General features: G+C 37.9%; 1 protein-coding gene across 1 annotated transcript; it reads right to left on the reverse strand.

The window, feature by feature from the left end:
• Nucleotides 1–1,012: 1,012 nt before the first annotated feature.
• LOC138692699 (zinc finger protein 665-like) lies at nt 1,013–23,077 on the reverse strand. Its single transcript, XM_069815831.1, has 5 exons — nt 22,949–23,077; nt 20,561–20,649; nt 16,599–16,736; nt 8,022–8,104; nt 1,013–2,348 (listed from the first exon to the last, which is right to left on the reverse strand). The coding sequence occupies exons 2-5, from the start codon at nt 20,642–20,644 to the stop codon at nt 1,031–1,033; spliced, it is 1,623 nt and encodes a 540-aa protein (XP_069671932.1). The 5' UTR covers nt 20,645–20,649; nt 22,949–23,077; the 3' UTR covers nt 1,013–1,030.
• Between the last annotated feature and the right edge of the window lie 1,118 nt (nt 23,078–24,195).

Consider the following 24,195-nt stretch of genomic DNA (forward strand, 5'->3'; position numbering starts at 1 on the left):
CAGTTAAACTTTTCTATCAACTTTAAGCAAGAGTGAACGAAATTTATTCAATTGTGCATCCTTATTTCGACAGAAAATGAGAGCGCATGCGGCAATTGAAAGCTTCAACAGTGGCACGCAGGGAGCAGCTGATTGTTTTAGGTGGCCATGAATAAACTGAAAATTCTATTGTTTGGTTATGGTGGACATTTTAAGTTGAAAATGGTGTCAAATACGATTAACTTTATTGAAAATTAACGCAAAAAGAGCGCCTATGGCGCGTTTAACGACAATTTTGCGAATCAAGTAGGGCTAAGTATGGGATTGATATTTAATATTTAATAAATGTTAAATATTGTTTTATTTAACGATTCTCGCAACTCCCGAGGTTATAGCAGCGTCGCTGATGTGCCAGAATTTCATCCCGCAGGAGTTCTTTTCCATCCCAGTAAATGTACTAACATGATCTTGTCGCATTTAAGCACATTTAAATGCCATCGACCTGGTTGAGGATAGAACATGCAACCCAGATCATAGAAGGCCAGCGTTATATGAACTGCACCAACCAGGCCCATTATATTTATTTATATATATACACGAAGTGAAGATGGCGTTGAACACGGCGCATCGTGTGGACACAAAATCTGTATGCAGCTTAATTGAACGTTTTCAACTTGATTATTTCAATATTTTCCCCAATCTGCATGCATAAACACATGGAAAATTGAACCATGTACATGCATCTTTATACCAACTTTCCAGAGACATCAAAGCATTATGCCTCCTTGAATGACACGACTACGAGAAAAACTATGCACATTGATCCCATTTGAATATTCTCTCCCCTTATATCGGTATGTATGACTGCTTAAACAACGCAGCCAATATTGCATTTTAATGACGTCTCTTCCGTAAGCTGCTGTTCATGGCTTCTTCGATTACTGGAATGAAAGAAACGTTTTCCACAAATATCTCATTCGAGTTGTTTCTCGGTGGTGATGTCTTGTTAGGGAACCCAAATGCGAGAAACACATTCCACAGACATTACATTTCATTGTTTCTCGCCTGTGTGACAGCGTTGATGAATTATTAAGGAACTCGACCGCGAGAAACATTTTGCACAGTCATTACATTTGAATGGTTTCTCGCCGGTATGCATATGTTTATGGTATTTGAGATTACTAGAATCCGAAAAACATTTTCCGCAGACATCGCATTTGAATGGTTTGTCGCCCGTGTGCAATCGTGTATGACGTTTTAGATCTCCATTTTGAAAGAAATCCTTTCCACAGACATTGCATTTGAATGGTTTTTCGCCGGTATGCGTACGTTTATGCAATTTTAGATAACCAGAATCAGATAAAAATTTCCCACAGATATCGCACTGGAATGGTTTGTCGCCCGTGTGCAGAAGGGAATGACGTTTTAGATTACCATTTTTTAAAAAACGCTTTCCACAGACATTGCATTGGAATGGTTTGTCGCCCGTGTGCAATCGTGTATGTCGATTGAGATCTCCATTTTGAAGGAAATCCTTTCCACAGACATTGCATTTGAATGGTTTTTCGCCGCTATGCGTAAGTTTATGCAATTTTAGGTTACCAGAATCCCTGAAACCTCTCTCACAGACATCGCATTTGAATGGTTTGTCGCCCGTGTGCAGAAGGAAATGACGTTTTAGATTTCCATTTTTAAAAAACCGCTTTCCACAGACATTGCATTGGAATGGTTTGTCGCCAGTGTGCAATCGTGTATGGCGATTTAGATCTCTATTTTGAAAGAAAACCTTTCCACAGACATTGCATTTGAATGGTTTTTCGCCGGTATGCTTACGTTTATGCAAATTTAGGTTACCAGAATCCCTGAAACATCTCTCACAGACATCGCATTTGAATGGTTTGTCGCCCGTGTGCAGCAGGGAATGACGTTTTAGATTTCCATTTTTTAAAAAACGCTTCCCACAGACATTGCATTGGAAGGATTTCTCTCCTGTGTGCAATAGTGTATGACGTTCTAGATCTCCAGGTTTAATGTAGCATTTTCCGCAAACATCACATTTGAGTTTCTTCTCCTCCGTATGCAGAACTGCATGGTATTTTAAATGTCTCTGTTCAACAAAACACTCACCACACCTATCGCATTTGAAAGGCTTTTCGGCTGTATGTTTCAAGATATGACTTCTCAAACTTGTGAAATAAGAGAAACTCTTTTCGCAGACATCGCATTTAAATCGCTTTTCCTCTGCATGAAGCCTCAGGATTTTCTCCGAGGAAGCAGAATAGTTTGCAGCCTCACAACTACTGATATGGTCTTCGGATGCAAAGCTCGCATATTCTGATATTTCACTGCTGCCATGTATGTCTGCAAAACTAACATAAAATATATAATCAGTATATAAAAGTCACAACAATTTAGGATTTACACAAACTAAAATTGTACAGTGTGGGCCAATAGTCACGATCGGGTATGTTGTATGTTTTTTTTTACTTGGTTATTAAGGACGCTGTATGAACTATGTTATTTGCGTCGATGAAATTGGTGATAACCAGATGGGGCCGAGTATTTGCCATAGATTACCTGACATTTGTGTTACGGTTGGGAAAAACCTCGGAAAAAACCCAATCAGGTAATCAGCCCAAGCGGGAATGTAACCCGCGCCAGAGTGCAACTCTCGATCGGCAGGCAAAAGCCTTAGCCGACTGAGCTACACTGGTGGCTTGTTGTATGTTAGTTTATGAAATAATAATATACTAAAATGCCACAAGCTACTTAAAAACGCTATTTATTGAACTCGCCATTAATGGATAGAAATATGGAAAAAAAAAAAAACAACTTACGTGGGCCTATTGGTGTCATTGTCAAACGCTTAACATTTCTGTATGCCGCCAATATTTTCCATGCACAGTTGGATGCGTCGCCATGTGTGTCCTCTTACACCCGTGAGCATTTCGGGAGTGACCCTACTGAAGATTTCAAGAATCTCTCTGTTCAATTGTTCAACAGATTTCATCCGAATCTTTCCAAGATGTTCTTTTAAGTAGGACCAAAGCCAGTTGTATGTATGTATGTAAAAATGTTATGTTTTATTTAACGACGCTCGCAACTGCAGAGGTTATATCAGCGTCGCCGGATGTGCCGGAATTTTGTCCCGCAGGAGTTCTTTTACATGCCAGTAAATCTACTGACATGAGCCTGTCGCATTTAAGCACACTTAAATGCCATCGACCTGGCCCGGGATCGAACCCGCAACCTTGGGCATAGAAGGCCAGCGCTATACCAACGTGCCAACCAGGTCGACTGTATGTATGTATGTATGTATGTATTTATTCACACTGCAGTGGGTATATACCCGGTGGCAGTGGTAACTAATTACACTCAATAATGACAATAATAAACTTATTAATTAAAAATACAATTAATGATAATACTAATACTAATAATAATAATAATAATAATAATAATAATAATAATAATAATAATAATAATAACAACAACAACAGGGAATATACTCAATTAAATGAAACGATCACTTAAAATAACATTTGAAATAAATCTAATTTGTATCTTAAAACTAAGATCGAACTAAAACCCACGAGTATGATATGTTCATATCTGCACAAGTACCTTTCAAATTACACTCATTTCGCTGTCAACTCACTCACTGAAATGGAACTACGACACATTTCACTGATTCTATCCTGATTTCACTAACACTTCAAAAACATTTCACTGTTCAAATACTATGCACTGCCACTATAAACTATAAAGCTTCACTCACAGGAACACGTTTCACTTACACAACACACTTCACTGACACGACATACTTCTTCACTGATACAACACACTTCACTGACACAACATAATTCTTCACTGATACAACACTTCAATAACAACATATCATTTACACCCTTTAAATACTGTGTATAATTACCGTCTATTAGTAAGGTCCTTAAGCCTATTTTTAAATACGTTTTTGGTTGTTGGTAAAGCCTTTAGTAAGTCTGCAGGTAAAGCATTCCAGTCCCTGATTGTACGATTGAGAAAAGAAAACTTTCCAGTGTCCGTCCTCTGCCGCACGTCGTGAGATAGGGGCTTCTTCGAGGCCAAATGAGAGCTCGTCCAACCCACGAAGAAAAGCTTGTGCTCAACCATTTCCGAACTGGTGCGCAGAAATGCCCTGGGTTCCATCCTGTGGATGAACGGCAGTGTTAAGACCAAATCTGTCAAGTTCCGAAATCAGCCGTTGAGGCAACATTTCGCCAGTCACAGATGTTTCGAAGAAATAAGGTCCGATGATAACCTCACTGGTAACTCCGGTCTACATAATGGCATGAGGGGAGTTCTTCATGGAAATGAGGGTTATGTTAGGCCCACATATAAACACTACACAAGATAAACCGCGCATCAGTCAGTCATCAAGGCTCTACACCGAACCACTAAGTGGGAAAAGCAGGAAGCGTCATATCCCTGTCCCTTAATTCGTTTAAGACAGTGGGCTTATATGCAAGATAACCTGCATTTTTCACCCTATGGCGCAATCAGGTTCTTGGGATCTGCATTTCCGCCGATCGCTTCTTTGTTGATTTCTAATGATGCATTCAGACAGTCCCTGACATCTTGTTGACATATTTTAGGGCTTCCACTGCTTTTGCGTCCAATACAGAGGCTATTGAGAAAATCTTCTTTTCCAGTTTCCAGAGATTTGCTTCACTTGGAGCTAATTTATTAAAGTGATGAAAAAAGTTTTGTCTGATTTCTTCGTATGTTTCACCAGTTCGTTGTTTATCACGAACCCACACTAATAATGAGACGTTCCGCAATCGTATATAAGCTTATCGTTGTATCCGCATTGCATACAACATTTCACATCGACAACACTCAATTAATAAACGCGCGCGGGAAAAAATCTGCCTTTAACCAAATATAAATATGCACTCACGCTATCGGCAAAGTGACAAACTCTTGTCATGAACAGTATCTGAAGGAGAAAATATCCCTTCAGTCTAGGAATAGTTTTTAATTAGTTTCGCTTGCGACAATGTTTTATTTCAATATAACCAATAACCGATCGTGGCTTCTGGCCCACCTGTACAAGGAAACACACTGCAACAGTAACCTCTATAGCAGGTTACGGGATCAGAATCGTTTTACAAACAGGAGATTTTAATTTTGCACAACTATGTTACTAGTAGATGTAACATGACTGACATTACATTACCAGTATGCACTGTTGAAGAAAAACATTAGTAAGATTCTAGCTGGACAGAATACTGTTCCCTATACATTATGCGGACTAGGAATAGCCATTTTAGTCACAAAATTATCGGAAATAATCATCATCGACATGCAAGTATTGGGTCTCACTGTACCATTATGGTCTCTCTAGCCATCTCCTTTTAGGCCTTCCAGGAAGTCGATGAGCTCTTGGTCATAAATTGGGCTATTTTACGACGCTGTATCAACATCTAGGTTATTTAGCGTCTGAATGATACGAAGGTGATAATCCTGGTGAAATGAGTTCGGGGTCCAGCACCGAAAGTTACCCAGCATTTGCTCGTATTGGGTTGAGGGAAAATCCCGGAAAAAACCTCAACCAGGTAACTTGCCCCGACCGGGATTCGAACCCGGGCCACCTGGTTTCGCGGCCAGACGCGCTGACCGTTACTCCACAGGTGTGGACTCTTTATCATATAATAAGATTCATTTGGGAAACTTAAGGCTGTTCACTCTATCCACATGATATTTCTATTGAGTTCTATAACTATGAATATTTTGTAAAATTCGTTCAATTTTCAGCTCTGTGAATATTATGCGAGTATGTAGATATATCACTTATAACACTTACTATCGATCTGTAAGACTAGACAGAGTATGAAAAGTGATTTATATAAAATTCATGACTTTAATTACGTGTTTATTTTAACAAGAAAGATGCTAGTAATGTTGTATTGCGTCTTAAATGTACAGAATATCTGGGAGTGCTGAAAATGCCCTCCATCCGCCTCAAGGCACAGCTGAACACGTCGTTCCATGTTTCTGGCCGTTCACTAGAGCATTGTGTTGTCAATGTCGTTGATTTAGAGTTGATGTTCTCCTTCAGATCGTTCAGAGTCCGAGGGAGTGTAGCGTAGAATCTTACCTCCACTTAACTCCATAGGAAAAAGTCTGGTAAGGTCAAGTCCGGTGATACTGGTGGCCACAAGTTCCTGGAGATGATGCTGTCGTCAAACAAACTTTGGATCAGCGCCATGGACTCATTTGACGTATGATAAGTGGCACCGTGCTGTTGAAAGTATCCTTGATGCAGATCAATATCATCCAGTAGCTCAATGAATTCCATTAAATGCGTAGGTACAGTGAGGTGTTCACTGATGCGTTGATAAAATAATTGGATCCGCTATTCCCCCTACTGATAATGGGCACAATGGCATTTCATGAATACCATGTAGATGTTGTGCGGTCCAAATGCGTGTGTCCGCGTAAGTGAAACCATGCCTCATCCGTGAACCATGAAATGGACAGTATCATCTGGGACCAACGACAATATTCCACTCTTTTAGTCTTACCTGGCTCATACTGACGTCAACCTATACGGCTTTAAGCTAACCTTCTTTGCAGTTCTCTGACACATCGAGTACGAGTACCCGGTCTCCTGCGACAGACATTTGAATGACTTATGGGGTGACGCTGCAGTCGCTCCCGAACTTCCACAGCAATCGCCGGAAGTACAGACGAACAATGCTGGCCGGTTTCACCCACAAGATGTCCAACTGATTCCAAATTGCGTACCAACGCCAGTATTGTGTTCCTATCTGTACGATTGGAACACCAACTTCCATCTGTATGCCCTTTGGGTCGCTATGACCCAGTTCGTTATGCAGTAGCTTTTGACAAGGAATAATCGTTGCTGTAGTGTGTACTGCAACTAAGTTATGCTCTGAAAAATGTTCTGTAAGTTAACATTAGGTAGATATCCCTATTGTTTTTATATAGCACGTACTTCAAAATGACGAAACAAAAGACTCAGTCATACCGAAACACTTATGACTCAACGTAAAACAAATTCGGAGATTTAATAACGGTGAGAAAGAACAGGAGATTCGTTTATAAACTAACTAACAACGCTATCATTTCAGCAGACTCGACCAAGAGAAACTAGCATCGACTTGCAATAATAGAGTTTGAACGTAACAGGCTCGACAAAGAGGAAACAGTGCTGAACATTCTCAGAGAATTAACGAACGAGAGTGTATGCTGCAATAGTACGTTAGCTTAGCATTCCATTATTTTATGGTTCAAATAATGACTATACTCATTTGAATTGTGTTATAATTGATAACAAGAATAAACTATGCAATAAATACAATACAAAAAATGGGGTAATGAGCCAAAAGGATATGTTCTGCTGTTCTAAAAATTGTTCCTCCTGTGATTCAAGAGCTCATACAACGAATTAAAAACTACTTATTGGAGTACACCCATTATCAACTCACTTCTTAAATAATATAAGACAGTATAAGTGCCATCGTTTGGTGTAAAAGAAATACATAAAGTCAATTCTATGTCATCATTTAAAGCTCAAGCATAGGCTTATCATTTAATTGGAAATCTTCTTCCAGCTGAGAGCAAGGGCCCTCAGTTCTTAAAAGTATATTTTATTTCAAACCCAGACCAATTGTCTATTAGGTCTAATATAGTATCAATCTTGAAAGTAAAATTAACTGAACAACTCCAGGGAGTACTGCTTGATAATAACAGTTAAATTCATAGCTTTAAATTCAAATTTCAGTGATTCAGGAGCAAACGATTTACAACATATAAAAGCTGTTATTGACTAAGTAATTACATAACTGTAGGTATTTATATTTAAATTAATAACATTTATTTCTAAGAAGTGCAGTGAAGCACATGGGTATGGCTAGTTGTTATTATATTCACAAGCCATTCTATGCCGTAAGAGATTGCCAATTAACGTCATATGTGACAATTTTAATGAAGCAATGAAAGAAATTACCATGTGAAGACTTTCACACAACACTCACCTATCAGGCAAAATCTCATTGTCTTCTGCCGAAACTTCCAGGTCCAACTCGACCTTTACAGTGTCCAAATCACACAACTCTTCCTAAAAGAACAGAAAGATGGCGCAAGTTTACATGTAAAGTGCATCGATTTTTCATGACACAGACCTGCATTTAAATCCTACTTACTCCAAATAGAAAACTGAGTAGCAAAAGGCAATCCTTGGAGTTCTTATTTCGAAGGTTCTTCCGTTTCCAATACACTAAGAGTTGAACAACCATTGCAAGAATAAAATGTAAGCAAATATGTCTTAACTCAGTCATTAACTTCGGGAAATCTAACAAAACTCCAAATGTCCGAAGATTCTATTGTGGGCCCAAACATTTAAAATTAAATCATCCTTTCTATTAAACATTCTATATATCACATTTAGTAGGAATTTTTTGTAGATTTGCTCTAAAATATTTTATATCCTCCAAGCTAACATGCGCATATTTTTGTGAAATACTGATAGCAAACAATGAACTTCAATTTATCCCTATGATTTCTGCCAATAAAAATTATGAACAGGAAAATGTTTCATATGACCACTTGTGTTACAATTACGATATGAGAATGTGTAAAAACAGCCTGCAGATTCTGCATGCAATTAAATTTGTTCTAGAAGAACGTGTGTTGCTCTAAATACTAAATTTTAAGTAATATGAGTTCAAAGAGTTTGTAATATATAACTAGACACACCAATGGCGCTAGTGTAGCGTACAAATTTGAACTACTCTTCGGCCGCCATTAAAGGGAGTTGATGCTTTGCCGGGATTGCGAGCAGTTCATGGTTATTTGAGGAGTATGAATAAATATAAGTACACTTCAAAGGAAATAATAAGAAAATAGTGAAATACTGTGCCGAAAATAATTGTTCTTAATTAGCCTACTATTGTAGGATGCCCAGGAAAGCATGCATCTCTTAATATTTGGAAGAATGTTCTAAATGCAGAATCTCCTTTGAATGTGTTTACAGAATGTCGGAACATTTCTTGGATAAAGTTTTTCCAGAAACACATTAATCAGGTTTATTCGGTTGATTTCAGCAATGTATGTAAGGGTTAGGTGCCATCTTATTACACTGGATTATAATAGCAAAGTGCACAAGAAAATCCTCAGAAGCATCTGTATAAAACTGTTTTGTTTCAGAATAAATGAAATCATATATGTTCCGTCGGATCCCGGCCAACTAGTCACTCATAACGAGTGCACCTCAGCACACATGTGGACTTTGGTCCTACGTTCATAGACATCTATGACGTAGTGCAGAGGGCGGCCACTAGAGGGAACCCAAGAGTTGGAACTTAACTGTGACGAATCTGTCCGACGCCGGGGTGGTATCCGGTGTGGCTTAGTGGATAAAGCATCAGCACGTAGAGCTGAAAACCGGGGTTCAAATCCTGGTGCTGGAGAGAATTTTTCTCTGTTCCATTACTCTTTCATCATATATGTTCCCGTTTGGTACAGTATGTACTTCTGGTTTATTGTTGAAAGTATAGTCGATGGCAACCAATTTATTACCACCACAACTACCACAACTTGCCTTGCCACCACTACTACTAGGCCTACTATTACCATCACTACCACCATCACCACTATTAATGGCACCAATACTAGACCTCCTATTATTACTACTACCTACTAAGCCTATTGTTACCACTATTCCTAGGCCTACTATTACTACTACTAGGCTTCTATTATATCACTACAACTGGGCCTACTACTACTACTACTACTACTACTACTCCTGGATTAAGAAGTCTGTAATGACCTCTAACCTGGTGGTCATCAGCTATACAATTAATAGATTATGATGATAAAAATTTATTCTTCTTATGTTTTAAATCAGTGTTTCCAGAATTTTGATGATCTCATATTTCACCACTAAACATTTTCTAAGCACCATATACCTCCCTTCCTTTGCTTGAAAGGACAAAAGTATAGATTTTTTTATTGGGTTATTTTACGACGCTATATCAACATCTAGGTTATTTAGCGTCTGAATGATATGAAGGTGATAATGCCGGTGAAATGAGTCCGGGGTCCAGCATCGAAAGTTACCCAGCATTTGCTCGTAAAGGGTTGAGGGAAAACCCCGGAAAAAACCTCAACCAGGTAACTTGCCCCAACTGGGATTCGAACCCGGGCCACCTGGTTTCGCAGCCAGAAGCTCTGACCGTTACTCCACAGGTGTGGACTACAAAAGTATAGATTATTTTAAATATTACAGTAGATATATATTATTGTGGCCTTAAACAATACTGGTAATACTGACAATTCATGTTGGCATTGCCATTATTCAATATTTCACCTACTTATCCCGATTATATATGGGTGATTTAATTTATTTTTTATAATATTGCCAAAGATGAATCATATAAGACTCCAATAAATACAGCGCTCCTCTGCCATTCATACTTATTTCGTCACGATCCATCCTTGGTAAAAGATGTTTAAAACTGTGTCTAACATCAGGCTACATCAATGTATTGTGGCACTGTTTTCGAATTTCGCGCCACAGTTTTATTTGTGAAGTCAGGATGAGTTTCGAATTGCTGTCTAAGCTTGGCAGGTAACATTGAACTATTCGGCAAAACTTTGTTACATTTCACTGTGGACGTCCATCAGCAAACTCAGTGAATCCATATCCAAATATGAATCACAATATTTTAGTTCTTTGCTTCTTTTCGGTAACTCTACACTAGGCATCGTAAACTCTGAAGCAGGATCATGTGCAGCATATTCTGAACTCAATCCCAAAGAATTTGCACTATCTTCTTCGAAAGCAAGGCTGTTATTATCCCCCTTTGACTGAGCACTGGTTGATGGCTGATGACTCTAGTAGATCTATTATTGCTGCTTTTATCTAGCAAGAAGATATCAAACTACTTTCTGAGAAAGTACTTTTCGCTTGATGGAAGTAGTTTACGTTTTTCGCACTAGAGACTAGATGAAAGCAGAAATTTTTGTCATTTTCATAACTGCCGCGGTCAGAGCTCCTGAGACTCAATTGCGGAGTCCCAAGGGCTCTGCGGAGCACACTTTGGGAACTGCTTGGGCTAGAGAGAGACTTCAATAGGCAATATTAGTGACATTTATGAATATGAGAATTGCTAAGTAATCCTGAATAATTTAAGAAAATTGGAAGGAAAAACTTGAGAGCAGAAAGGGACATGTCGTATGAAATCAGAAACAGAAGGAAGCTACTACTCCCATTTATGAAAGCAGCAAGGAATAAAGGGAATTTTGTAAAGCTGCTGTTGTTGTTGTTTAGTCAACTGTCCAAAGACAGGTCTGAACCTCACAGGCGATACTAACATGGCACCACTTATGAAACAACTAGGCCAGGAGATAATGGGGTACGGTGGCCAGTTCCTTTCCCCTATACGAGGATAAACTGAATTAGGATTAGTATTAGGGAAGTCTATGATGTAGATTTCTGTATGATTTTTGGACTGAAGTGGAAAAAGAGGCCAACAACTTCCAAGAAGACACGAACACGATGCAGAAAAAAGCAGAAAGAGAACAGCAGAGAACAAAGATCAAGGTGAAAAGAAGAATAACTTAGGGAAAACAAATGTGTAAAAGAAAAATAAAGAAATCCAAGAGACATCAAAGCACAACAGCGGCAATGCAGGAAAGAGTGAAGGGCAAAGACAGTCTACAGGAACAAGACAGATGATGGACACAAAGCAAGAGTGAGAGCAGGACAGAAGTTTGGTAGCAAAGAGTGATGACGCAAGATTAATGAAGTAACAGAATGTGACCAGGGCCAGGAACGTATACAAGATCAATAAACTAAATACATTAGAAGATATTGTGAGAACGAGCAACTGCTAAAATCAGAACGTAAGGGATGGAATGGATTGCAAAGTGAAGAATTAGAAGAAATATTAAGCATGTGGAACGTAGACACCGAGATGAGAGGAGAAAGAAGAAAACACGAAGATGACAAAAATCAGAATGTAAGGAATGTGGACACAGGGACAAGAATTAATACGAACGAAAGTGAGAAGGAAGAGGCCATGAGTGAAAGTAAAAGAGAGGAGAAAGAGGGTTGGCAAAAGTAGGAAAATTAACTAAAGTGAATGTGAGCGATATTCAAACTGTCTTCGAAGTAGCATTCAAAAAGAGTGAGAAAAAGTGAGGTCAGACAGGTCAGGGTGATAAAAGTGACAGAATAAAACCCGAGCAGAAAATGACAAGAAGTGACAGAAAAAGGTCCAAGTACAAGAGTAAGAGGAACAATGGGACAATGAACCAAAGTAGATAAGTATATCATATTAGTCAAGGAAGGCCAGCATGTTAAGTCATCCAGTAAAGAGGTACATACAACATATTTTATCTTAATGCCCCCAGAATAATTTTTTTCAAATTATGGTTTATTTAACGACGTTTGCAACTGCCGAGGTTATATCAGCATCACCAGTGTGCCAGAATTTTGTTCCACAGGAGTTCTTTTACTTGCCAGTATATCTACTGCCATGAACATGTCGCATTTAAGCACACTTAAATTCCATCGACCTGGGCCGGGATCGAACTCACAATCTCGAGCACAGAAGGCCAGTGCTATACCGATTATGCTACCCAGGCCGACGTACCAGAACAAAATAGTGTCCATGACACACAAGGAAGTTGTAACGAGAGGAATGTGTGGAACACCTTTCTAATGCCACTTCCTGTAGAGATCACGCGAAAAATAGTGAATGGATTTGCAATTAGAACATTCACTTCACCCTCTATATCAGTCACTGTTTAATTTCAAAAATAGTTGTAAAATATTATACAGTATTGTGACAGCGACGTGAGATTCGAACTCACGACCAGCGTCCCGCAAGAGAGAAGATCGCGCAGGCTCCACGGAGCACTGAGGGATGGCGCGCGGCGGAGAGAAGAGAGGGGAAAGGGCCTACGCGGCGAGGGAGTGTGCGCGCGCAACTGCTACGTGCGGAGTGAAGGGGGGACGGACCCTCCCGACTCTTCGAGAAGTCCGTCGAAGTGGAAAAATCGGGAATTCGAACTTTCCAGGCTACGTCGCTGAGGTTATAAAAGAAGAAGCGCGAGGGAACTCGGACAGTGAGTGTGTGATTAATGGGCAGTTTCAATTTATTCAGCCATTCAGTAAGTAAGCCAGAGCAAGCAAGCCAGTCTTGTGTACCGGAGTTCGACTCGAGTGTGCGTCCGCAACTGTGTCAGCATCCGAAGGCCTGAGTTCGAGTGCAGTGGACCGCAGTTGGAGGGACCTGAGTTCGAGTGCAGTGGACCGCAGTTGGAGGGACCTGAGTTCGAGTACAGTGAACTGTCTCTGAAGGTCTGTGGTTCGAGATACTGTGAACTCGAGTGCTGAGCTAGAAGAACTGTGAACTGAGAACTGACAGTTCTGATTTGTAAATAGTGCTTTGTAAATATTAGTTAAGATTAACAGTTCATTGTTGTTCGTAATAGTCCAAGTAAATTGTCATTGCCGTCAGTGGAGTGCTATAACGAATACTGTGTTGAGTGAAAATCCTATTGTTGACGAGAGCGTTTAAGGTGAATTGTAGAAAGGAATTATTGTTGGAACAATAAAATCCTATTGTTGAGTTGAAATAAATTCACAGTATATTCGGTATCCCTTCTGATGGAAGAAATTCGCAAAGGTTTGCTGAGATGGTTGATGTCTCTCAGGATAATTTTTAGCTTCCAAATTAATACAGCCCAGTGTATTTTTCCTATATTCACCACACACTGGGACCATATCAGCTATTCAGCATTTTCAAATACCATCTCCATGACATTCCTCTATGAAATGCTACACAGTAAGGCTCGATGTGTACATGTTATCCTTCAGCAAGGAACCACCACATTAGCAGGAGTCTAAAAAAATTATCAAACAGAGTATTGTACAGGGAAGGAATGCCAAATATGCGCTCCGTAGAGTGCAAACATTACCATTCCTGCTTTCTCCACCTCCTGTCATGGTCTTATATTCCATTTAGTCAGTCGTTACCTGCAGAACGTAAACATTCAGTGGCGAGCAGTTTACTGAATATTTGGAAGTGAGGATATAGCTTCAGTGAGGAATAGGAATATGGCTATTTGTTGTTCAAGGGGATAACAAAGCTGACTGACTATTACGTTCCGTTCAATTCTGTTATATACGGAATTATAATATAAGACGTCATTTCAATGCTGCCCATGGTAAAGTCTACTGGTAATATAACTGTTTTATAAATTCTAACTTTCAGATTTTTTGACAGCAGACTAGATGCCAAAAGCTTCCCAACCAGATAATAACAGGCATTTTCCATATTTATTCAGCGTTTAATTTCCTGCCGAGTGTCATTTATATTTGTTACTGTTCCTCCAAGATATTTGAATTTTTCCACCTCTTCGAAGAATACATCTCCAATTTTTATATTTCTATTTCGTACAACATTCTGGTCACAAGACATAATCATATACATCATCTTTTCGGGGTGCACTTCCAAACCTATAGTCTTACTTGCTTCAAGTAAAATTTCCATGTTTTCCCTAATCGTTTCTGGATTTTCTCCTAACATATTCACGTCATCCGCATAGACAAGAAGCTGATGCAACCCATTCAATTCCAAACCCTGTCTGTTATCCTGAACTTTCCTAATAGAATATTCTAGAGCGAAATTAAAAAGTAAGGGTGCTAGTGCATCTCCTTGCTTTATCCTGCTGTCAATTGGAAAAGCATAGGATATAAACTGGCCTATACAGACTCTGCAGTAAATTTCACCAAGACACATTTTAATTAATCAAATAAGAATATTATATAAAACTTCTCTCTTAACCGAGTCATGTGCCTTTTTGAAATCTATGAATAACTGATGTACTATACCCATATATTCCCATTTTTTCCTCCAATATCTGTCGAATACAAAAATTCTGATCAATAGCTGATCTATTACACCTAAAACCGTACTGATGATCCCCAATAATTTCATCTACATATGGAGTTAATCTTCTCAAAAGAATATTGGACAAAATTTTATACGACGTCAACGAAAGTGATATTCCTCAGAAGTTACTACTGTTGGTCTAGTCCCCCTTCTTAAAAAAAGGCAGCCTACAATTATGGACTCCTTCAATTGTTATAGTATACTTTCCTTTTTCCAAATAGCAAGTACAGGCTTATAAATTTCGCTAGATAATGCGTTTCCACCCCCTTGTATTAATTCTGCTGGAATTTGATTGATACCTGGGCACTTATACTTTTTCAGATTTTCTATCGCAATTTCGACCTCAGAAAGTTTGAGTTCAGGTATAAATGGCTAAACAGTTTGTATTTGAATTTCGTCCTCATCATTTCTACTTAGCCTATGTTCATTTAGTTGTTGCCCAAAGTAGTCATTCCTACTTCTTAGGATTGAATGAGAGACTGCAAGCAAATCACTATTCTCATCCTTGATCACGTTTACCCTTGCCTGATATACGTTCTTAAATTCCTTTATACCTTATATAAATCTCGAATGTTTTTATTCCTACTATTCGTTTCTACCTCATTTAGTTTTTCCTTCAAGTAACCTCTCTGTTTATTCCTAAGTATACGATTTCCTCTCCGTCTTTCATTGAAATAATTATCTCTATTCTCAACTGGATCCTGTAAAAATTCCAATTTTGCCTGTTAACTTCTTTCTATTACAATGCAACAATCTTCATCAAACCAGTTTCTTTTTCTCACTTTCATAATAACCTATGCTCTGCTCAGCTGCAGTTTTGATACTATCTCTGATATTTTCCTACATGCTATTAACATCTAATTCTTCCTCAACTTCTTCAGGACTTCCAAAAGCGGCAAACCTATTTGAAATTTCGACCTGATAATGTTGCTTAGTTTCCTAGACCTTTAATTCCAGAATATTGAATCTACTATATTAACTTGTTGCTCTACTCGCTTGGCTACTGATACTCTTTCTCTTAATTCTCCAATTACCAAATAATTGTCAGAATTACAGTCTGTCCCTCTGAAAGTTCGAATGTCTACTATACTAGTATGTCTCCGTTTATCAATCGAGATGTGAACTATTTAGTTGTGAGTCAATCCATCTGGGGAAGTTTAAGTATATTCGTGGGTTGCTACACTCGACCTACAGCCTTGTTTCACAGGAATTTCTACTCACGAAATAAAATGACACTTTTAAAACTTTTATCGTAAATAATTATTGTGGTGAAAACACACCTTCCTATACTTTTCACAAACATCGCGTATGTTAAATGTGTGAGTCTAAATCTAGCCTTTAATTTTGTGGGGAAGCATACAGATTATCGATCATTAGGAGATATTCAAGATGGTAATATTAGGCGCTTAAGGCTACTTACCAAGATCTGAAACCCCGCCAAAATAACTGCATTATAATTGAGAGAATTTTCTTCATAACCAAACAGCCATATCACACATTAAATTAAGACTATTTTGCAACAAGGAAATAAGTAATAAATATAAAAATTCGCTGTCAACACAGATGTGCTCAGAAAGCTTCTGTGACCAACGGAATACAAGTTAAACACTGGGAAGAAGAGCCAGCACACCAATGAGCTCCACTCACCTCCGCTTCACACTTCACCACGGGGAAATTATTGGGCAATGTAATTTCTTCAAATTTCATCTCTGATGTGTAATCGTAGCTGCCGTCCACGCATTCCTCCTTTATCCTAGCCACCTGCAGATCCAATAAATTCCCTTCCTGCAGAACAAAAAGACATTCTGAGTGAGTAATATATAACAATGTCACAGAAGCTGATCACAAGTGTTACACTTGCATTCTGGGTCTGCATGCCAGTGCTTCAACACTACTTGCAGCAAAGGGTAGAAATTATGCAAAAATTGAAGGAAAATGGAAGGCAGATTTTAAAAGCAGCTACATCAGAAAAAAAGTAATACTTCACTTGCGAGATTGAATAAATTACAGCCGAATCTGTATTGGCGTGCAATTCACATTACACATGTGTTCTATACAGAGATTATAATGTTTCATATTCAACTTGGCACTCAGCACTCCCCCAAAAGTGAATTTACATACTGCATTTAGACTGAAAAAATTCCATCAAGTGTTATTAGTGCTCAAATACAAGGCGAGAAATATGACTAATTTGTGGCACATCATTGCAACATTCAATGAAGCTGCGGTGCACTTCATGACAAGTCGTGGCACAGAGATCTCTGATCTATGCCTTCAACTCTTCGCTGTCCTTGCCAATAGAAGCGGTAGATTATGTGTTTATGAATTCTAATGAATAGATGCGACATACCAAAGAAACACACTGGTACAGAACAATCGAGTGACTATGTCCTTCTAACCTTCTAATCTATTACAACCAGAGTATTTTCAGAATTCAAGAAGAGTGAAGGACATTGGAAATACATATTACTTTTAAGAACATCAAAAAGATATTCTTTACATCAACATAAGAGTCTTTGAAACAGCTGTGCAGCATTGTTTCCCATGACTCTGGATGCTATTTAAAATGCATGTCGCTAAATCATATACAGTTTATCTACATTATACAATAATGCATGGATCTAAGATAGGTAGGTAGTAGGTAGATAGGTAGGAGGATAGACAGACAGACAGACAGACAGACAGACAGACGGACGGACGGATGGATGGAAGGACGGACGGACGGACGGACAGACCGACGGACAGACAGACAGACAGACAGACAGATAGATAGCCAGATGGACAGACAGACAGACAGACAGATAGGTAGATAGGTAGATAGATAGATAGATAGATAGATAGATAGATAGATAGATAGATAGATAGATAGATAGATAGATAGATAGATAGATAGATAGATAGATAGATAGATAGATAGATAGATAGATAGATAGATAGATAGATAGACAGACAGAGAGGTAGATAGATAGACAGACAGATAGATAGATAGATAGATAGATAGATAGATAGATAGATAGATAGATAGATAGATAGATAGATAGATAGATAGATAGATAGATATAGATAGATTTATTCGTTCCATAATATTCTTACATTTGCTATATAGCATAGAATAAAGAACATGTCCAATTCTTACGTTTAACAATAAAATACAATACATATAAAATGCAAATATGAAATATGTACAGAATTAATACCTTAATAACAAAATATTTTATACAATGTAATTTGTTTACCATTTAATAGTATTATAATATTTACACAGTACTGTGAAATGTCAAGAATTCATCTACAGAATAGAAAGTGTGAGATATTAAGTAATTTTTTAGTTTTGCCTTAAATAATGCAGGGTTTTGGCTATGATTCTTAATGTCTTCAGGAAGACTATTGAACATTTTTATCGCCATGTATCATACTCCCCTTCGAAAGCATGATAAATTTGATGATGGCGTATGAAAATCATTCCTTCTGCAGGTATTTATACTATGTATGGCTGAGTTAATTGGAAAATTTTCTTTATTACATAAGAGAAAATTTATTGTAGAGTATATGTATTGATTTGTTAAGGTTAGAAACTCTAATTTTTTTTTTAATAATCTACATGATTCTCTAGCCTTTGCTCCAACTATTATTCTAATGGCTCTTTTTTGTAATAAGAATATATTTGTACTATCTACAGAATTTTCCCAAAATATTATTCTGTAGGACATAATGGAATGAAAATAGGCAAAATATATTGTCTTTAAGATACTGCTGTTTAGAAATTGTTGTAACAACCTAATTGCGAAGCATGCTGAGCTAAGTTTTTTGTGGGTTATTTCTTTGATATGATTTTTCCAATTTCTTGTATTATTAATAGGAAAAGGAAGCTAGGAAATGTTACACCTTGCACGGTAGATAGAAACTTTATGATACAAACTGTTTCATGTAGGCCTATGCGATAGTGCCACATTCAGATCGAATGTGGACAAAACTCTTACCCTTTAAGAATAAAATTACAACAGTTATCATATTCAAGAATTCTTCTTTTGTCTTCCCAAACAGATGACTCTATTTATAATCATTAATATAGAACAGGTTACCAATTAGCAAGATTTATAAGAAAATATTTCGTTTGAAGCTTACTAAAGCACAGTTGTAGAGCCTTTACACACGAGCAATTTTTAGCTGCCAAGGTCGACTGCAAAATGTCATCGCTATGGACTGCTTGTCGTGTGAATGCAGTCAGCAATGCATTTCAATGGAAAACAACGTTTGCTTTTCGCATGAGTGCTCAACCCGACAGCAGAGCAACTGCTGTCACTCTCAAACAGTCGCTTCCCACCACTGGTGACAGCGTTTTATGCTTTCACATGGCTGACTGCAAATGTCAAGGTCAGCAACACACAGTGGTCCAAAATGTAAATATAGCTGGACATAATAACTTCTTTTCTTATCTAACAGATTATCATGAAACTTTTTCCAGTAGCTGCAAGTAACATATTTCTTTTTTACACGAACTACCATCATATTTCTGCAAAAGAAACTACCCAATTATAGGCGGTGAATTTAGACAAAATTATCAACTCTTCTAAATAATAGATTCTCATCAAAATTTATACAGTGTAGCAGGTGACATAGTTGTTTTGTATAACACTTCTCATTACATTTGTGTAAAAGAAATTACCCCATTATTGGGCTGAATTTAGACAAATTTAATAACTGTTCTCCTATCTAACAGGTCTTGATCTAACTTTGTGCAAGAGGTAAAAGTAACATATTTGTTTTGTAACAAGAGCCAAAACTTAATAAGGAGTTAGTGGAATAAGCTTTTTGGCTCCTCACACGTAGGTTTTACTTTTTTACTTTTATGGCACGCCTTGGTGTATTATCTGTAATTTCCTTGCCAAGACCAGCAGCATCTCTCTTTCCCTGATTTCTCGTGCTCATCTGTTCCTCCTAGTTTCCAGACTGCAGTGTGTTCCTAGGTTTCCTTCTCACAGATGTTTCAGAAGATGTAGAAAAAACTTTCCTCGGTCAGCTGTGTCTTTTTCCAACAGATTTTCGAATGATATTAAAAAATTATCTCCACGGGCTCGAAACTCGTGAAAAGGCAGTGAAAATGGCCAAACTGCGCTCGTTGCATAAGAATCGGATGTGTTCCATATGTTTAGCAAGCCTCTTTCGATGATGGGGGAAGAAGTAATAAAAGTAGTTCCTGCTCGACATCCATTATTATAATGCGAGTGAATAATAACATACGTCTTGCAGTATCATGACACGCATCACCCGTGTCGACAGCAGAGTTGCTCATGTTGACTGCTTCTGCCGTCGAAGAGTCGCTCATGTTGCTGGCAGACCAGCTGCCTTTTGCAGTCGAGCTTGGGGGCCAGAAGTTCTCATGTGTAAGGGCCCTAAACCAGCAAATCTGACCAACTCTCAAAATATTATGTGTAACATAAGAATGTAACTTGTGAGCAGCACAAGCTACTGTTGGCCTGTCCTGTTAGTGCAGGCCTATTCCAGCCTGCTAATTGTAAAGTGAAAGATGTATAGTTATTGTGTTACAGTTTACAGTACTTGCATTTCGAACGTAGGAAAGAGATACCTGATTGTCACTTTCAATTTACCTCTGATAAGGGCTTCTTCTCTTCTGTATCACTTGATTGGACAGGCAATGGGCTGATGTCGGGTTCCATCTTTATCACATCCATCTCAACTGAAAGAGAATATCATTGATCTGCAGGATATAAGATGTTGGGAGAGCCATATTTAGAGTACTGAAACACGTTTTGTTGAACATTCAGAATTTATTCTGAACAAATACCAGCAATATACAGAAACAAAAGTCATTCGCATATACGTGGAAAAGTAGTTATGAAATGGATTATGCAAACTCATAGTGCACAACATAAGATCCCATTGCTCTATGGAACCAACAAACAATCGTGAGTGTGTGTGTATGTATGTTTGTTTGTGTGTGTGTGAATGAGAGAGAGAGAGAGAAAGAGAGAGAGAGAATCCAATTGCATTCTCGACCAATAGATGGAAGATATTGGGAGCTGTGATAACAAACTTAAGTCATCGATGTACCGAAGAGGAGATACTCGTCCACCCACGTGTGTGTGTATGCGTGCGTGCGTGTGTTCACATGTATGATACACCAGATTACATATAACAGACTGCTCAGCCTTATAGGCTTTGACGGCAACAACTTCTATAAATTTTACTACGCTGCCATCTAGCTACTGCATATGAAGTCACGTTATAACTCTCATTTGAATTGCATGGAGCAACTGTATTTCCATCTGGTGGACGTTCCCAATAGACTGTGGCGATCCAGGTGCTTATTCTCTTCTACTTGTTACAGATTTTAACATGGATATGGCTAATCTGTTAGACATGTGATCATGGATGATACTTTCAATGCAATGCTTTAACTATTATAAACTTTTATCTTTTCACGTGTCAGAATTTATCTTCAAGATAATTGGAAGTTGATGGTGATTACCATTTAAGGTACTGTACTTTCATCTAGAACTCTTATTTAGTCGTTAATATTACGCATTTACAAATTCCTTACGTTTTATACCAGCTCTACTCCCTTGATATGGTTGGGCATGCACAGTTTGTTGAATGATGAAAGTAAAGATTTGAGAAATTGTACAAATATAGTGAATACTTACTTATACATCAAATGGGTTACTATTGAACTCGTTCCACCATTTAGCGGAGAAAAGGACTGATCTAAATGATACTGGCTCTGTGTAAATAGGCCTAGAGTTTTCCCGACTACCTATATAAATATAGAGCAATAATAAGCGTATTCTACTAATGCGGCAATACTAAAAGACAGAAGAATGAAAGTGACATATGCATTTCACAAAAGAATGACGTATTAATATAAGCCTTTGAGCTTGTTTTAGTTTTAAAAAATGTTGAATGATTTTGAAGGAAGAATATGACTTTCGTGCAATAATAAATTAATTTATAGACATATAACTTACCTGTGTTTAAACTACTTAAATATTACCAGTCTACAACTGTTTTGACGACTATCACCCACAAGTGAAATATGATCCAAAATAGCCAATAGCCCGCTAGGAAAGAAGTTATCACAATAAAATAAATATAGTAGATGAATCTTCCTTTTGGTATTGTCAGTATTGAGAATTAAAAACAAACACATAAAATACCTTAGTTTTGTAATGTGGAGTAGTAGAAACTCGATGTGATCACTGGGAGAGCTGTGGTCCCATCCAAGCAGCCCTAAATAGGTACCTTACTTATAGAAGAAAATCGTCCTGCTAAATGAAGAAGGCGACTGTATTTTGTCGTTTTGACGTAATTCGAGGAGAAGTGGGAGAATGATTGCAGTGTCGCCAACTGTGGTAATCATTCATATAATCTTACACACATAACCTAACCTAACGTACATTCCTCACGTTTAGCACACCTGTTGTAACATTCCTCACATTAGTTTCATTTCGTTTGCCAATATTGGCATCCCTGCTACATCTATAACATATCGTCTGCTGGAAGTCAGAGTCATCTAGTGGAAGGGAAGTGAAAGTGTGCAACTCTGATAATTACGTATCCTAAGTTGATTCTGTGTTATCTGCAAGAATTAGTGTGTCATTGTAGTGATAATTGCATGTATATTGTACAATAAAAATTTAAATGTGTCGCGGCTGTGACAAAAGTGTTCAAAACTGATTTCCAGCGCCACAATCCCAGTGATAAACGTGTGAATATTCGTCAGGAGTCCGTTGCAAGTGGCAATAGGAAAATGAATGACTGACCACGTAGTAAACAGATCTAAATCTCGTTTTGATATTACAGTTCAAGTTAATATTTCTTAGGAGATACTGGTTAAACGACTAAAATATCTGTACCGGTTGTGATGTAATACATATACCGTAATAAATGTAGAATATTCAAGACTAAAGCCAATGTTTACTTATAATATATACACTTATATCTTTAATATTTCTTAAATGTAAAAAATTGCAACCCACCTTTCAACAACGTAACACTTTCACCAAACGAATCTCCTACCGGTCTATGAACCAAGACTTTATTGCCCTACATATCGCCCAAGCGCCAGGATCAAAAGGGCCGTGAAGGGGCTATGACGCCACAGTAGATATAGATGCTGAAATGGTCGAGATAGAAGGTGGGAATTGGGAATTATTTAAGTCACACTTCAGCTACTAAATTTTTCGTCACGCTATTTTTAAGTCTATTCAATCTTTCCTGCTCCCATAATTCGGAATGGTTCATTTCGTAACAGTTCAAATCAATCGTTCATAAAACTACACTTAAACAAATTTGGACATTATACGTCGAAGAAGAAAGCGTTTACAGTTAAACTTTATATTAGAGAGTTGTTGCCACACTAGTTTTCGTTGAGCTACGGTAAATTGTAAAGTCACATTACCGTTGTTTAACGCATGCGTCACAGTATCGTTACGAGAAATCGTGACCCCCACTATGATACGGTAATCACATTTGTTTATCGTGAGGAGACTGGCGCAGGAAAGTCACGTTTCAACATTAATGATGACTGAATAGTAATGCATGAAGTAATTGCAACTAATCCCTATTAAAACTAGAAACTGTGGAAAACTATTCGTGATTGCAACACGAAAAACTTTGTCACTACGACCCGTAAAGAGTACAGGGATCATCTTATCAAATTATGACGGAATTCCCACACTGGAAATTTACGAAAGTAAATGTGCTTGGTAGGCCTATCTAAGTTGGACAATTCCATTTTTACTTTTTCTACAGGAGAGGCGAAAAACTAGATCCTTGGAAACCAATATCACAGTTTTACGAACATTTTTTTAACATTCTCATGGGTCATAGACGCATTTTTTAAGTTACAAAATGTGGTTAAATTTAATATTCATGTCGCAATTTAAGTTTAAAAAGTGGAGTTGTCCATCTCTGAATCTAAGTCATGGATTTGTGTGTTTTTTAACCCAAATGACGCCATATTTAAAGTGGAGTTGCCTGTTTCGCTAGGCTTTATCAGCTCTACTTTCTTAGATATTTTTGAATTTATATAATTTATATTATAATTCTGTTTTGTTGCAAAATTATCTGTAATAATGTTTAGATGGTGTCCATGGAACCAAAGAAATCATTTTGATGGCTTATTTTTTATTGCTGATATGACAGAAATCAATTGAAATTGTGATGCTCCAGCCTTCCCATGATCCACACGTGTACCCAGAACCTTTAATCTTTCTCACGGCAC

This window comes from Periplaneta americana, chromosome 17, assembly GCF_040183065.1.
Source record: "Periplaneta americana isolate PAMFEO1 chromosome 17, P.americana_PAMFEO1_priV1, whole genome shotgun sequence".
Taxonomy (NCBI): Eukaryota; Metazoa; Arthropoda; class Insecta; order Blattodea; family Blattidae; genus Periplaneta; species Periplaneta americana.